Source organism: Vanacampus margaritifer, chromosome 14, assembly GCF_051991255.1.
Source record: "Vanacampus margaritifer isolate UIUO_Vmar chromosome 14, RoL_Vmar_1.0, whole genome shotgun sequence".
Classification (NCBI taxonomy): domain Eukaryota; kingdom Metazoa; phylum Chordata; class Actinopteri; order Syngnathiformes; family Syngnathidae; genus Vanacampus; species Vanacampus margaritifer.
In genome coordinates, this window is record NC_135445.1 from 11,480,567 (window position 1) to 11,498,117 (window position 17,551).

Below are 17,551 nucleotides of genomic sequence, written 5' to 3' on the forward strand. Positions count from 1 at the left end.
TGTAGAGTGTGTTTCTGTAAAATAATGTTACGCTATTGTTAGCTCAAAATGTTCACCAGGGAGTTACAATCTGTGGCACTAAAATAACAACTAGCTGCCAGCTATTTGTATAGGCCTTTTTTTGCTCTTGAGTGGTTGTAATGGTCAAAACTCCTTCATGTCCTTGTTTTATTTATTATTAATTGACACGTGAGGCAAAAGACCAGTTAGGATTTAAAAAGATGACACAAACATCTCATGGGCTCTTATTTTTTTACTACTGTGAGGTAATTTGCTGCATAAATCACACTGCGTTAAAAACATTCCATCGGAAGCCGGTCAAGAGGGTCGCAGCGTAAATCAGCATAAGTGATCGAGATATTTTTTATTTTTTTCCTCTCTCTCTTAATGTACGCAAGCGTCGGAACACATGCAATAACTCAGGTGCGGTGGAAGGCAAGACGAGCAGTCCGGTCGTCCGGTCCGACCGCCAGGTCACGCAATCGACAAGGTGATTGACCCTTCAATTGACCGCCGCTGACCGCTCAGGCCAATCTGGCTAATGGTGGCTAGCCATCGCGAGGTTTCTAACCTGGGTTTTAACGGCTTGTATTGGCACGCTGTTTGGCAGGGAAGCGCTCATTAGCGTTGACCTCACACGCACTACGCTCTTGTGACCTCACATGCACGACACTGTTGTCAAAATAAACATGTAAAACAAAGCCACTAAATGAGACAAGTGATGTAGAGAACCACCTAAATGCAGTTGTTGTCTGTTTTGTGTTTACGTGCTAATAAACAACATGCTAATAAACAACATGCTAATAAACAACAACAAAGGAGAACTGCATTTGCTCCTGTATTTACTTCTCAGTATAAGAAGAGAAATGTTATACGCGGAGCGAGTGCGGGCAGTGGACACAGGGTGAGCTACTGTTAGCATGCATGTTTAATTTTGTTATTTCTAGTCAACATAAAGCGGAGGAGCACAAGAGTTGTCTGCATTTACAGAAGACCCTCATACACTGTTGTTTGTTGCCGTACATGACTAGCGATGACTAAATGAAAATACATTAGCATTTCTAGCTACTTATGCTAACGTACAACAACAAAAGGCTCACTTCTCAGTATTTGAATAAATGTATCTGAGCTGTATTAAATATTTTTAATGGCCTCCACATGGCCAAAAACAACTGTCTCAAAATTTACGCCATAAAGGAAAGTAAGAAAACGTTTTTTCCCCCCAACATTAGTTTCACCAATCGGCACAAAAATTGCTGAACGCCTTTGAGAACAGGATGCCAGAAAAAGTCACAAGGGTCCTGAAATTGAACAAAAAGTCTGCCATTTTGGTTAAAAGCAGCCATTTTGGGAAAATGTCAGTGCTCGTATTTTGACAAACTCCTAACATGAAATTGACCCAATTAGCCCCAATTAAGATATCCTAGACAAAGGTTGGGAGTCTATTCATTGCCAATTTATTTGTATGTTTAATGTTCAGTGTTTTGAATAAATAAATGCGTGTAAAATTAGACACAAAAAGAATAAATTTGATGTATCACTCTTGTACTGTAGGAACAAGCTGATATTTTAAAAGGACACAATAAAACAATTAATAAATAAGAACTACAGAAAACATTATAATAAAAACAAACCAAGGGTTCTTTTTTACCTGTATTTCTTGAACAAAATGGTCCATTCAGACGTTCAATTATGACCCCTACAGGTCCTCCATCTGTTGGATACTCACATTGGATTATTTTTTTTTTTAGGTAGAACTTGTCAAAACTTTGAGAACCTAATGTTTTTTCGGACTGTTCTGGATTACTTAATATGGATTCAAGTAGCTTGGTCTTCAAGGATTTCAGCAAAAAATCAAAACACTGGTTCTAAATTCATTTGTAATTATTTTAGTCAATTGTGTCATCCTCATCATGTCAGAAATCTATTTTTCATTTGCCAATCTAAAAATTCCATCCTAAATAACACCTACAAAAAAACAAAATAAACGATTAGAGTGAAGTAACATCAAGGAACACTGGCTCATCCCTCTGCTTTAGAACACCAAACAGACTTTTTGATTAAAACTTTAGTCATTAAAGACTCCCTCATCTTATTAGCCTGAATAATTGATTTAATTTGTCCCACACCAACTCCCAGCTCTCACCTCCACTTAGTTAATGAATTAATTGATTGAGCATGTGTGTATGTGTGAGAGAGCGAGAGAGAGAGATAGAGAGAAAGAGAGAACGCAAGGCAAACATGGCACCCTAAATTCTAAGTCACAGTATTTCTTTCCCACAGCAATGGCCATAACATAGTCCCATGGCTCCCATAGTTCTCAAAGTAAGGCCCTACCCATCCGTCTCCAGCAGACTGTCATCGAACCTGTTTCAATGGCATATACTGTATGCTGCGGCCGCCTGGCCCCTGCAACTCTGCCTGAACTGCCTCGACAAAACCCATGTGTTTGGCGTCCTGGCCTTCCTCCTGGCTGACCAGTTCTGGTCACTTTTTATTCCATCCTACATTTCAAACCTTCAAGTTGGGGAGCAAAGATTGAAAAGGAAAACTTGGATTCCGGTCAAATTGTAACACTGGTTGACTCCAGTTTCCTTGAGCATCGTGGCCTATGGGTAGGATAACTGAACCTGTTCTGGAAAAGATGTAAAGCAGGGGTGTCAAACTCATTTTAATTCAGGCATCACTTTCACTCAAATTTGATCTCAAGTGGGTTGGACATTGCCTAATAAATTATTTATTTAAACAAATAAATAAATACATTGGGGGGGGGGTGAGAATGTCAAAATGTTTCATTTTTTGGGTGTAAATAACTGCAAATATATATATTTTTAATCCAATTTATTATTATATTATTAGTAACAGCCAAATTTCCGAATGTCATTTAAATGGTCGTCACTGCGCCCTCCAGTGGACATAATTAGCACAAACATTTAATTGTTGTGAACAACGGCAGTTTGAGGGGTTTTTAGGATCAGGTTAGACCCCCTGTATGTTTGGCATCCCTGTTGTAAAGATTTACAGTGCTAAAACTATCAGTTCAAGGTTGGGAATATATAGTCATTCTCTCCAAATTAATCCCACTCACTGAAATAACCAAAAAGAGTCATGTATTTGCGTAAATCACAAAAGAGCCTCGAATGGCTTCATAGGCCGACAGTTGACGGAGATCAACGACGTCTCCCGGTCTAAATAATAATAAAATGAATTTAAGAAGAAAAAAGAAAAGAAAAAAACATTTTACTTTGAAAAAAAAGAAACCACCTGGGGAATCCCCCTTCCATGATCACAAATAGTGACGCAGCAAACTATAAGTTCATTGAGTTCATCGCTTGACTGTTTTAATCAATTCCAAGTTCCGGAAAAAATATGGAAAATGGAAACTATTGTATGGAAAAGAATTCACGTTTGAGGACAGAAATTAGAAAATTGAAAGATTCGTGAGTGATTTAATCAGTTACTTTATTTTGCTTTGAGGAGTGGGGACAGTCTAATATTGTCATTTAATGTCACCAAAATTCATATGCACACACTCATGGCTACTTAAACCTCTGAAAATGTCATTACTTTTCATTCTTATAGACACTTACTTTTCTCCCTTCCTATTTAGTTATTTATTTATGTATTCATGTATTTGTTCATAATAAATGTCTTTTTATGTCTCTCCGTCTTTGTTAATTTAATGTGACCCTTTGAGGACTGAATATAAACTGACATGACTCCTGTAACGAAAAGGAAAAAAAAGTTTTCTCTCCAAATTGGAGGGTAAGAACGCCCTCTATTGGATACAAAAATTATTCTCTTAATGTGAATTTGGCTGCTATTCAAATTGAGCCTGCAGTGAATTCCATTAGTAAATCCAATCACCATCCCATAGCAAACAACTTCATATATTCAGTCCAACCGGGACAGGTTTATGTTCGTTTGATTAAACATCACATAATGTTTGTTATTCTAATTTCGCACTGGCCCTTAAATCCTCAACAGCAAAAATTATCCTCTTTATATGTTTAATAAGATCCTTATTTATGGGAGTTATGTGCACCTGTTGCCATCTGGCTCACTGACAGAGAGTTGACTCACACACACGCACGTAAATCTATTATTTGATATAGTGCTATTTTATTATGCCTAACACATGAATAGGATGCCTGCTGTTGATTTTGCCTTTATTCATTCGAAATAAAGTGTCCATGCAGTAAGTGTATTATTTTCAAACGTAATTATTTTTGTGTAACAGTCATAGCTAACCAGATATGAAGAAAGATTAGATTTTGGGGCTTTGTTATGTAAAAAAAAAAAAAAAGTGCAAGTGAATTTTATATGAATAAATTATCATATAAATTGGAAACAATAACACTTTAGTCTTGTAAATGTATTGGGGGAAATACTGTATAAGATTTTTTTCCCCTCAAAATATTAGTCTTTATCTAAAAAATATAGATAGATAGATAGATAGATAGATAGATAGATAGATAGATAGATAGATAGATAGATAGATAGATAGATAGATAGATAGATAGATAGATAGATAGATAGATAGATAGATAGATAGATAGATAGATGGATGGATGGATGGATGGATAGGTTTTTTCCGATGTTAAGACTATTTAACTACTATTATCTGTAAAATATAGTACGTACAATACTTTTATCGTGCGTAGAAGGTGTACTGGCACTTTAAATGCGCAGTGCCGTCAAACCGTTTGTCGTACATTTGTTTGCGACATCGCATTGTTTTCCGGCAGCTTCATCTCCGCAAGTGAAAACGTCAGGCTTAAAAAAACACATGCGCGCGCGCGCACACACGCAAAACAAAACAAAAACGTATGTACACAGGCGAAACGGCAGTTAATAACTTGACACGGAGACTGTATGTCACAAACTTTGAATTTTCAAGGTGGAAAAAGGCGCTGGAGTGTCGCATGTAAGTATGCTCGATAGCTAACTCGTTAAATACAATGACAGAATTGCTAAGCACAATATTAGCCTGCAAGTTAAATGACAATGATTAATGTTGCATTTGAGGAACCAGGCTGCTAACCAAAGTGTCGGATATAAATGGGAATGAGCCTTAGTATAACCTACCTAACGCATTGGTAACGTCATAATAATAGTAAAAAAAGGAAACACCATGAAACAATTATCCAGTGGTAGCTTCTCGCAAGGTAAGCAAAGCTACATAGAATTTTGTTGCAGCCAGTGCTCTTTGGGGGCCACAAAAAATATTTATTTACGACAAATAATGTAGCATTGCTTGAAAGTGGCCGTGGCTCTTCACCCAGTGTAACTGTTCAAAATACAGTGATACCTTGACTTCCGATTTTAATTCATCCCGTGACCATGCTGGTATCTCAAGCCAGTATGTCAAATTCACTTTAACTAGCCTGCGTTTCTTGTGTTTCCTGTGTTTCTTGTGTTTTTAGTGGATTCTGCTACCAACAAGACATTCAGCCACCACATGACGCCAACAGCGGCAGCCACCACGATAGACAAGACGTCGTCCGACCGGGGGCTCTTGTAGCCCATCTATGCCTGTGATCCCCATCCCTCGGCGGGTGCGCAGCTTTCATGGCCCCCACACCACCTGCATGCAGTCGGCGTGCGGCGCGGCACACGCCACCAAACTGGTGCGCAGCAAGTACAACAACTTCGAGCTTTACGTGCGCTCGCGCTGCATCTACAGCTTCCTGCGCTTCCTGCTCTACTTCGGCTGCAGCCTGCTCACCTCCCTCCTGTGGGTGGCGCTGTCTGCACTCTTCCTCGTGCAGTACGTTGGCATGCGCGCCCTCCTGCGCCTGCAGTACAAGCTGTCTGTCATCCTCTTCCTGCTCGGCCACCGGCGCCTGGACTTTGGCGCCGTCAACGACCTGATCATCTACATCATGCAGATCACCATGTTCCTGGTGGGTGGGCTTGGATGGTGCTTCATGGTCTTTGTGGACATGTAGCTTGGTGGCGTGTGCCGCGCCGCACGCCGACTGATGAAAGCGAGGCGGCGAGAACTTGCAGGTGACCTGAAATGTTTCGATTGGTTGCTGTGAGAGCAGTTGGGATTTTCAGCATCACAAAGCTAGGTGGTTTTTAATGTGTTGTTTGAGTGTTAAAAAGTACCAATTCTGTCACTTTAACATGTTTGTTGGTTACATGTTTTTGGAGATTTTTTTTTTTTTATAACACCTACTGAATGTTAAGGAAAAAAAGATTTTACGTGCATTGAATACTGAAATAAAAACCTCCCAAGTGTCTATCATTTGTGTCCTACATTGGTGTGAGTTCAGCTCAAAACACTTTTGGTGATGACTAAAACAGGAAGTTGGGTATTTTGCAACATAAGAAACCAATGTGAGCAATGTGTAATTTTATCTTTATTATATTAGAGCTGAAGTAATCTGCAAATCTTGCAAGAGTTCACCTCTAAGCACCAAAAGAACTGACGATGTCACCACTGAGGTCAACCAATGATGGCAAAGATGAAAAGTGTGATAGCTGGAAAGTGAACCCGCTGCGGTGTAGTATCTGCCTCTTGCAAGTACCATAAACGCAAATTGAAAAGCTTACGCTTGTTAATTGCAGCGATAACTGTAAAACGCCACTTGGGGGCAGTATTGCTCTGCTTCGAAGGGTGAGTGAGTACTTCGCTTTCAGTTTACGTTTACTACTCAATGCTTAAAGGAGAAGTTAACTCAAAAATATTGTATGTGTATTCTGATTAATATTGCGTTTGTGGAATATGAATTTAGCAGCCAAATCTACCAGTTTTTATCCATCTCAGGGTACGCCCATTTTTGCCAATTGCTATTGACTGAAAATGACAAAACAATTGCTCAGAGCTCAGGTGACAACCGATCACTGCTCACCTGTTTTCTGAAGCTGAGTCGTGATTGGTCATTAACTTTTGTTTATGCGTGGATGACTGTTTAAATGGGACTAAACTATTTTTAAATGGTTTGATGACGGTGACCAAATTATTCAAATTATATCCTTTGTTTTGTGTAATAACTTGTATTGTTCATCATCTACTTCCTTGCGTATTCAGTTCAAGATCATTTAAAGCCTACAACATGGAAATATACTTACACATGCAGGCTGTTTCTGGTCTGTTTAACAGCCACTGTACGTGCTATAAAATGCCTCACATGTTTTGAAAGCCAAAGACCGCCTTTGTGCGGATGACCGTATGTAAAGCGTGTGTGTGTGTGTGTGTGTGTGTGTGTGTGTGTGTGTGCGCGCGTGTGTGTGTGTGTGTGCGTGTGTGTGTGTGTGTGTGTGTGTGTGTGTGTGTGTGTGTGTGTGTGTGTGTGTGTGTGTGTGTGTGCTGTCATCACGTGACGCCATGGTAGCAATTAGCCCAAGGCGCTTAAAGCAACATGTTAAGAGATTTGTGTCTTTAAAATGAATGTGTACAGTACAGTAGTATACAATGAGAACTGATGTTGAAGCAATGTGGTGGCACACAATACATTGCCAAACCTAGTGGTTGTTCACACTGCCTGAAAAGCGTGGTAGGGGGGGACATTTATCCTTTTTGCTGGTCTGTATAAACGGCGGCAGGTTGACCTGGTATTTTACACCTTTGGATGTATTTTTAGATACACAGATTTAGAGTGACTATTTATCTAAATACGTGTTGATGCTATTGAGCAGTACACAAAAATATGAAAAAATATTTCACAGCAGTGAAACATTTGATACTTATAGACAGTAAGCATTAATCAAGATCACTGTCATACCTTAGTAAGGGAATTATTTCATGAGCTGAAAGTAGGCAATGAGAGTACAGAAAACGGTCAAGAAAATTGTGTTATAATAAAATAAGCTCAGCAAAATGTTGATTTCTACTTAGATTTCTGTTTGTATTGTAAGTGTGTTTTTTTATTCTTCATGAAACCCTGACTGTGATAAACAATGACTTCTCAGCTAATGCGCTATTGCTAAGGCAAGACTTCACAATCTCTGAGTTGTGAGGTTACACTGTAGTACTACGATGGGCAACACTTGACTCTCACATCATCCAGTACATGTACCACGATTCTCACTAAATTCAACTTCCTCCATATCAGCTCATTCATTGTTTTACTGTCGGATGAACAACAAAGCTACTGCTGGCCAGTGGCATTTGCACGGTTGTGTACAAATAACATTCCACTTCTTTGTTTTGTATTTAATAAATGTTCTCTTGACGGATGGAAAAAGGCCGGCGGGTCTGGTGAATGGGTCCACTGTGCAGCTGTGTCATAAGAGAGACTCCAAATGGAAACGCGCTTGCGGGTGAACCGTTCCGTCCACTGCTCTTCACATGTCACTGTTATGCTTCTGATGCAAAAATTTGCCATGAAGGTGGTGTGAAAGAGACTTCTGACAGACTCTCTCTCTTTCTCGCTCTCTCTATTTGATACATCTACACAAATCAAGTCATATGTGGAAATTGATTTTCTAAAAAAAACAATGTTTTTGTTTGTTCAAAAGGACCAATAAATACTCTATTTACAAAGAATCTGAATTTTCTCATATATTTCATGCTTCGGGCTTTATATGGTGTTGTGGAGTAGATCTTTTCCTCCGCGTGTTCGTTTTCTTGAGGGTAGTGAGAATGTTGGTTATCTGAATACAGGCTGGAGATCGATGAACAGTTCCTTTAAAGCTTTTGTTTCTACAGAATATTCCGGGCACAAGTGAGTTACAGACAATGACTGTAGCCTCTCACAAGTGTGAAGATTACAGAGGATTTTTTAATATTCTTATACTATCTTGAAGGGCGGTACCACGCCGTTTCCAGTAAACAGCTCACAAAGTTAACCGGACCTACACGATTACATTCAAGGACACTATTCAGACACCGAACAAAGCCCATTTGAGGAATAGAGGAGGTTATTCAGTTATGACTGCACCTGGCAGAAATTGCGATAACACTCACAAGGATACATCCGCAGAACAAAGCTCTACTGAGGAAATTAAAACAGTTATGACTAAATCTGGGCAGAAGATACACTTCAATGGTCAATAATAAATACATAAATACATGCATACATTTGATAGTTAGCCAGTGCAAACTGTAGGCCGGTCCCAATGCACAATTACTAATATATATATATAGTCGTGGCCAAAAATTTTGAGAATGACACAAAGTATTGGTTTTCACAAAGTTTGCTGCTCCAGTGTTTTTAGATCTTTTTGTTAGATGTTACGATGATATATTGAAGTATAATGAAAATAATTTCACAAATGTCAAAGGCTTTTATTGACAATTAAATTAAATTTAAACAAAATGTCAATATTTGCAGTGTCGATCCTTTTCCTCAAGAATTGCCCTGGCATGCTGTCAATTAACTTTTGGGCCACATCCTGACTGATGGAAGCCCATTCTTGCATAATCAATGCTTGGAGTTTGTCAGAATTTGTCAGTTTTTGTGGATGTTGTTCTCTCTGAGCCACGAAGTTATCACTTTTGCCTTATGTCAAGGTGCTCCATCATGCTGGAAAAGGAATTGTTCGTCACAAAACTGTTTATGGATGGTTGGGAGAAGTCGCTCTCGGAGGATGGTTGATGTTTTGGTTCCATTCTTTATTCATGGCTGTGTTCTTAAAATTGTGAGTGAGTCCAGTCCCTTGGCTGAGAAGCAACCCCACACATGAATGGTCTCAGGATGCTTTACTGTTGGCATGACACAGGATGGATGGTCGCGCTTGCCTTTTCTTCTCCGGACAAGTTTTCTTCCCCCAGATGCCCCAAACAATCGGAAAGGGGATTCATCAGAGAAAATGACTTTACCCCAGTCCTCAACTGTCCAATCCCTAAATCCTCTTTAGGAAACGGTCCTGGCGTTTGCTGGACTTTCTTGGCCGCCCTGAAGCCTTCTTCACAGCAATTAAACCTCTCTCCTTGAAGTTCTTGATGATCCGATAAATGGCAACTAGGCGCTTAGAAAATTAATTTCAATTCATCTGATCACTGTGCATAACATTCTGGAGTACATTCAAATTGCCATCATCATCAAAAAAAAAAAAATAAAATAAATAAATATATATACATATATATATATATATATATATATATATATATATATGTATATATATATATATATATATATATATATATATATATATACAGTATATATATATATATATATATATATATATATATATATATATATATATGGGGGGGAGGGGGTTACATTACATCATGGGGACAATTTTCTGGGTTTTTACTATCATTGTGGGGACCACGTGTCCTTGTGGGGACATTTTGGTGGTCCCCATGAGTCCAAGTCTCTTTTTGAGGATCAAAACGTGGTTTAAGAGTTTAGGTGTTAATTGGGTTATGTTTGAGGTTAGGTAAGGAATGGGGTTAGGCAATCATTTTTGATGATTGGTGTTAGGGGAAGGGGCTAGGAAAGGCATTATGTCAATGAGATGGCCCCACAAAGATATTAAAACAAACCTGTGTGTGTGTGTCAAATCAGGCTGTTGAAGTAATTTATAAAATTGTTATGTTGAAAACGTCTTGACTGCTTGCTATCATTCATTTTATGTTGATCAGGGGCAGACATCACAAGTTATACTTCTCTCTGTCCCCTTTTCATTTCTTTTTTTTTTAAGCGTGAAATAAAAATTTGAATTGAATAGAAGAGGCCGGAACATTGGGTGTCCTACAAGAGTGGAGGTGAAGACACGCAGTTGGAAAGTCTGAAAGGAGTTCCTGTCTGCAAGGTAGTGGTTGGGGACAGTGGATAGAGAAGAATAGACAGCACAGAACCGTAGTGCAAGCTGAGAAAGGAAGAGGTGAGACAGAGTCTCGGTGGGCAGCAGGAGCTTCCACAAGACTGGGCCGCTACAGCCAAGGTGACCAGAGAGGCGGGCAGGAGAATACTTGGAATGTTTTCTGGTAGTAAAGGGGAAAAGGAGACTTGGAAGTGGAACCAGAAAGTGCAGGAAAACATACAATGGAAGAAGTGGGACAATGAGAAGACTCAGGAAAGGAGACCTGAATGTGCAGCAGGTTCGGGTGATTATGGTGCCGGACTGCTAGTAGTGAGTTGGACAGATGGAAGGAATAATGCTTTGAGGAGTTGATGAATGTGGGAAATGAAAGAGAAGGAAGAATAGAAGAGGAAATTGTGGAGTCTGCTTCCATGGAGGACAAAGGAAATCAAAGTGACGTATTTAGAATACATGACGCCATTAAATAATTATATAAATGTGTCAATTGTTGGCTAACTACTCTGAAGCAATTCTAAACCCACTTCTAAAATGAAAACTCCGCCTATCAGGCGGTAGCTGGCTAGTAGATACTCATGTTTTTTTGTTTTGCAATAATGAACTTTGTGCCGCCTGTAATTGCTGTACACTGCACATGAACTCAAACGCAACAAAGCGCTGGTGATCATGAAGTCATGCCACATTTGTTTTCATTTCTTCTTTTTCCCCCCAAAAAACAGAAGTTGACCTCTCTTTAATGCCTCATTTCATGCCGTGTCATGACTGTTTCACTTTTTATTTTTTTGTGTTTGTTTGCTGTACACCAAATATCACAGGGATGCTGCGTAAAAGTCCACTGGTTCATGAAAGTCACAAAATAAGTCATGTAATTTCATTTATATACTGAATATCACTGTTACAAGTAAACATTTTAATTTTTTAAACAAATCTATTTTAATAAAATAAAAAATAAAATTACATTAACGCAATACAGTATAGTTACAAGTAAACAGTTCAAACTTAGTGTTAAGTAACACGAAAGTAGGTACATAAAACGTTCATATGTTCTTAGCGTCAAATGAAATAGAAGTTAGGTAAGTAAACATGTTGTCCCTAATATTTGTACGTACACAATAAAATAAAAACAATCAAATTAAAAATTAAATGAAATTAAATAGATTTCAATGACAAGTTCAAGTGTTCTGTTTAAGATATAAATGTATTTTTTTTTTAAATCAAGTTAGAAGATTTTTTTGTGTAAACTGAAACACGACATCAGAAAAACAAAATGTAATTCAATTCAAATTAAAAAACAATGATATAACACTGAATTAAGGTGAAAAGTTATGCTGCTTTTCTGGGGGGGGGGGGGGCATATAGAATATATTAAAGTATGGGTGCAGGTCAGACAATTAGAATATCGAGGAAAAGTCCAATAATTTCAATAAATTGTTCCAAAAAATGATAGCTTTATATTATATTAGTTCACCACTCACAAAGCGAAATATTTCAAGCCCCCCCCCCCCAAAAAAACCAAACAAAAACAAACAAACAAAAAAAAAACAATTGTTTCACAAAATTAGAATAACATGACAAAGTTCAACATAGTAGCTAGTAAACCGCAAAACAACTCCAGAGGTTTTCCTCAGCCGTTAAATGGTCGGTCTGGTTTGAGAGACTTCGGAATCGTGGGGAAGATTGCTGACTTGACGATCGTGCAGAAAACCATAATCGACACTCTTCATAAGAATAATATAATATACCGCCAGCAGGGGGCGCTGCCGGTTTTGCCAAGGAGAAAAACACGCATGCGCAAAGACTCGCCAGCCGCTGTCATCTGAGGACACGTGAGGTGACTACACATGTTCACGTTGTTCTCGCGCACAAGGAATCCCTGTGCGGTGTCATTTATTTGCCTTTTCACGAAAGCACCACGACACGCTTGGCCCAACGAAAGCCCGCTTTTGCCGGTGTTAGTATTTGGGTTCAAAAGTGAAGTAAAGGGGGAGGGGGTGGTTCACCGGCTTCTCTTAAAGCTCCGGAGTGCAGCGAGTTCATGTGTCCGTAAAAGGCGGACCGACGAAGACACCTCTCCCGTCGCGCTAGCAGGATTCCGTATAAACCGAGCTATATAGCCCCCTTCACCAACTCCCCCTCCCATACAAGATGTCTGCGTCTTTAAAGCGAAACGCCGTTAGTAAAACGGGCCATGATGTCAGGCTGCCCCGTCAACCGCTCGCGTGAGCCGACTTCCACTTCCTGCGCAGGCGGCCAGGCAGCGGGCACTCGGAGGACGAGCGTGGCGGAGGGAGGTGCGTGACGGACGGCCACGGAGAAGCCACAAGAGCCGATAGAGAGGACGGTCACGGTAGGAAGGAAGAACCGGCGGGAGCTCCATTACTGAACCCAACTTCATTGGTCGTCGTCGCCGGATGACAGTCCATGGACTAGCCACATCTATTCGGGTAAATATATATTGAAATGTGTTGTGCATATAGACTGCTTTATGTCTGTGACGCATTGGTTGTGTGTCTCATTTGAATGTGCTGACATGACACTGCGGTGCTGCGTTCGAGTTTCAAAAGTCACTTCAAAATGGTTCCCCCTAGTTCTGTTTTGTTAGGCTGTTGTCATACTTTTAACCATACGCGACCACCAGTGGGGAAAGTGCTTTTTTTTTTTTACAAAAAAGAAAAAAAAAAAGTCAAAGTTGCGTCACGGCGAAGTCAAAACAAAACCCAAATCTCCACCCACAAAGAAGCTATTGTGGCGTGGGAGTCCTGCAATGCACTGGATGGCTGCTGTTCTCCCTTTTTCCCACTGCAGTGAACACATCATTTCTTTGACTGGCTGCTTTTTGTGTGTATTGAATTTGTAAGTGCATTTTGGGCGAGAAGGAGGATTAAATGTCACTTTGTGGCTGGGTTCACCTTGCTTGAACCCTCAGGTCATAAAGAGTGTGTGCGTATATATATATATATATATATATATATATATATATATATATATATATATATATATAATTATTATTATTATATATATATATAATTATTATTATTATATACCATGGGGGACAATATCACCGTAGTCTGTGTGTGTAGCTTCGCTGTCCTTCCCTCAACACTCTTTTAGATTTTTTTTCTTTTTAAATCAAGTCATTCTTATCATTCACACCAATGTGAAGTGGTGTGTATTGTTTATTTTTGTTTTTTTCCGGGTTTATAGTGGTTCCGCACAGTATAGTCATATGACTATCTTTACATATCGTTGTGGTCTTGCTGGCAGAATTAAAGCACAGCCAAAAATAACCCGAGTGCAAGCTTCTGCCAAGGCCAAACAAACTTAATTTGTATCAGCAGCACCTTGTTGGAATATTGTCTTTAATGCATGGTTGAATTAATGTAAAATACTGTTGGAAAATAATACTATACTGTAATTTAAAGTGATAGTGTGTAGAAATGTTTGCCATCTAGTGGTGAACTAATAGAATGCAACGACCTAAGTTCGAAGCATGCACATTTTGAAACACACGCACTACGGTGCCTCACACAGACCACACTGCAACTTTACCATGAATCACTGCATTCGCTAAGTTTGTCTCCTTCAGGTATCTATAGCAAAATGATTGGGTTTTTAAAATGAATAAACATTGGGGGAAAAAAGCTACACACATCGTCCCTTAAATGCAGATCTGTTAAAATATTTGAGGGTTGGGATTATATTCCTCCTGTATGTCTGTTGAAACTGTTACCACAATAATAACTTTTAAATGCGTTTTCAGCTCCTGATTGTACATTTGAGGTGGATCTGTCAAAATCTTCAAAATCTTCAAAATGAACATGTGCACAATGAAGTGCATGCTAGAGTCATATTCAGACTGCTAAAATACACTAAATACAGCAAGAATTTTGATCCCACAACGTTTGGTTAAGGTTTGAGAGCCAAGATGAACTTTTTATTGCTTTAATATGCATGTACAGATAACTAACATTCTACTCTATCTTGCAAATATAAGTTTACCACTACTATTCATAAAACAACAAACAACAAGCAGTGTTTCCCACACCATATTAATACTTGGGTGCGCCACCCAAGTAAACTGGCCACTACCCAAAAGGTTTTCAAGAAAATCGATTAAAAATATATTTAAAAAGAAAAAAAAAACGTGTCATGACCGGATATACCGCATGTAACGTTTGCTGTCACTCACTTGTGAATCGTGAGGCTAGAGAAGACGTAGTAACAGGACTGAGACCCCGCCTATCCCCGCCGGACTCCACCCACCCAAGTAGATTTCAAATCTGTGGGAAACAGTCAATCTAAATTTAATGGCAAATGACATTATGCCGCAGTTATTAATAGCTGTACAAAATAAACTAGCTTTGATGATGACACACTGAATCAGAAAACCTCCAATGTTTTTCCTCAATTTGAAAGGGTGCAAAATACATTATCGATACTTGGGTTCTTGCTTTGCAATTTTATCAAAAGCTAGAAAAGATCCAAACATAAAGCAAAAGTACATCATCTGATGTCTTCAGGCAGTTGAAGGTTTGTGCGAATTTAGCAACCTATTTTTTTCTCAACCTTGCCATATAAGTGTAGTAAGACGTTAACCGCTGTATAACATTTAAAATGACAAAATAACCTTAGATCATTTCCAATGAATGTTTTTCTTTTAGCTTGTCAAAGCGTTTGGAATAGGTGTTGTTCAAAAGCCAATCATTGACGCTCATTGATTTGAAGTCTTACTGGATCTGGTGATGCGTTTTATCATCATCAAGTCACAGAGCAAAAGCTACAAAAAAAAACTACGAAAAAGCAAGATTGCATCCTTTGAAGTTAACGAATTTCGCTCGACATTTTTTCTTAAATTGCGATTCATTCATTTGTGGGCATTCGACTTTAGAGTTTGTTGTTTTTGGTTTTCCTATTACCATTTTAATGTTTGTGTTTATATAAATGTAGATTACAATAATCACGATGCAGTACCTGCATTCTTTGCATATCTGCAACTCATTATTTGCTGTTTTTGTGGCCAAGGAACTATGTTCAAGTGAGTTGAGGAGCTGCTGTTAGACAAAACTAGTGCTTTGCTGCCATCAATAGGAAAATGTAAACCTTTTTCATGCTCATTTTGCAGCAGGGCTCAAGAGGAATACTGTCATCCTCTATTTTGGGGCGAATTTCAAATATTTCCAGTTAATGTTTTAAACTTTTAAAAGGTGTAATTCGTAGTTAATATTTTAGAAATTTTTGTAAAATTATATGTTAAATTTTATCCAAGAAATAAAATAAATACATCATTAGTAGGTAAAAAAAAAATGCTGCAATTTAATAATAATTAAAAGCACTGTGTTTTTCCTGCAGATTGCACAATGTATGCTGAAAATGAAATATTGCACGTGTAATATTTATGAAGCACTTTGACATGTTCAGGTGCCGTCGGAATTCTTGAGTTTTTTTGTTTTGTTTTCATGTGGGGGATGACATGAAAACGTTATATAATGCAGACACAGAGACGTCTTTCATATTTATGATTAACACAAGCACTCACACGTGAATAAGTTCATGTGCTTTCTTGTCTCCTTTCTTGCTAAACCTTTTATTGCCTTGGCGCTCATCCAGAGGGTCATGACGGCTCTCGGCAGCTGTATTTGTGTGTGTGTGTGTGTGTGTGTGTGTGTGTGTGCGTGTGTGCTAGCTGTGTCCCGGGATGCCCTTCCTCCATAGGCCTTGTACTATACAGCATTCCACGAGGGGGCCCAGGGAGAGGAGGAGGAGGAGGGTGAAAAAGGGGGGAGTGTCAAGGAGAGGGAACGGCAGCACTTTTCAATCCCATTTGAGGCTTGAAAGCACTGGTGAGAAGCACAGAAAAAAAAGTGTTGAAAAAAATTCCAGCTGTACTAGTCTGCCCGGCAACACAACGTAATATTCCTTTGATTTTTAAGAATATAGTTTCTTAATTAAAAAAAAAATTCTATACATAAATTGGACAGTCAGCCCCCCCCCCACCCCCAGCTTTTTAATGTCGCTTTCCACACGTGCTATAAAAAAAATTCCGCAGTGCCTCAAATGCGCCATGCCGTGCAATTCTTGTTACCAGTGTTGTTTTCAGCAACAACGGCGATGACTAAATGATTTTGTTAGTCAACGCCCCTTTTTAATGACAATAAAGTGACGAGCTAAACGGAAATCATGGCGAGACGTGTGTTCGAAGTTGGTGACGAGACTTGATGAAAATATTGGTAGGTGTTCTGTCATTAGTTCAAAATGCATGCTCACCTAATTTCCTTATAATTGCTTTTGTCGGATATGATTAGGGCTCGACCGATTAATTGACCTGCCGATTTAAACGGCCGATATTAACCCTCCTCATATAAGTAAAATTTATCAGCATAATTGTTGTTTGCTGATAGTTTTTCCCTTTCTTTCATGTACCCTAATTTATTTTACTATGTCATGCAACAGTTAACTATAGTAGTTCAATGGTTGTATTAACCAATAATGAATGAATTTTGCTTTTACAAGCAATGCTCTGCTGAGCTACTCCTGTGGAGTAGCTGATCTGGTTTACACACAACCTAAATAATGGCACTTTTTGGCTTTTCTGGTTGTATGATTTGCAACTCATCTGACCCCTTTTGCAAAAAATGGCAAAATCACACGTACAGTTATCCCCCCTCCATCGTGGCGGTGACATTCCAGACCATCCCCGCAAGAGGTAAAATCCGTGATATAGAAGTACCCTAGTGAAATACTCCCTAAGTATGTTTTATAGCATTTATGGCACTGGGATTTACTTTATATCAATTGTAGCAGCACATTTTATTCATTAACTTAATGTGGCCCT

General features: G+C 38.9%; 2 protein-coding genes across 3 annotated transcripts in view; both read left to right on the plus strand.

The window, feature by feature from the left end:
• Positions 1 to 4,729: 4,729 nt before the first annotated feature.
• On the plus strand, positions 4,730 to 6,248 carry tmem250 (transmembrane protein 250). The gene is made up of 2 exons (XM_077542393.1): positions 4,730 to 4,927; positions 5,427 to 6,248. Exon 2 carries the CDS (start codon positions 5,532 to 5,534, stop codon positions 5,949 to 5,951), a length of 420 nt encoding a protein of 139 aa, XP_077398519.1. The 5' UTR covers positions 4,730 to 4,927; positions 5,427 to 5,531; the 3' UTR covers positions 5,952 to 6,248.
• A 6,233-nt stretch (positions 6,249 to 12,481) lies between these two features.
• Positions 12,482 to 17,551, plus strand: part of nacc2 (NACC family member 2) — a 46,347-nt gene continuing 41,277 nt past the window's right edge. Inside the window, exons 1-2 of one of the 2 annotated variants that reach the window (XM_077586193.1) lie at positions 12,482 to 12,550; positions 12,966 to 13,163. The gene's annotated coding sequence lies outside the window, so the exon portion shown is untranslated. Of the gene's footprint in view, positions 13,164 to 17,551 lie in introns of both variants that reach the window. The other variant, XM_077586192.1, reaches the window with a different exon arrangement.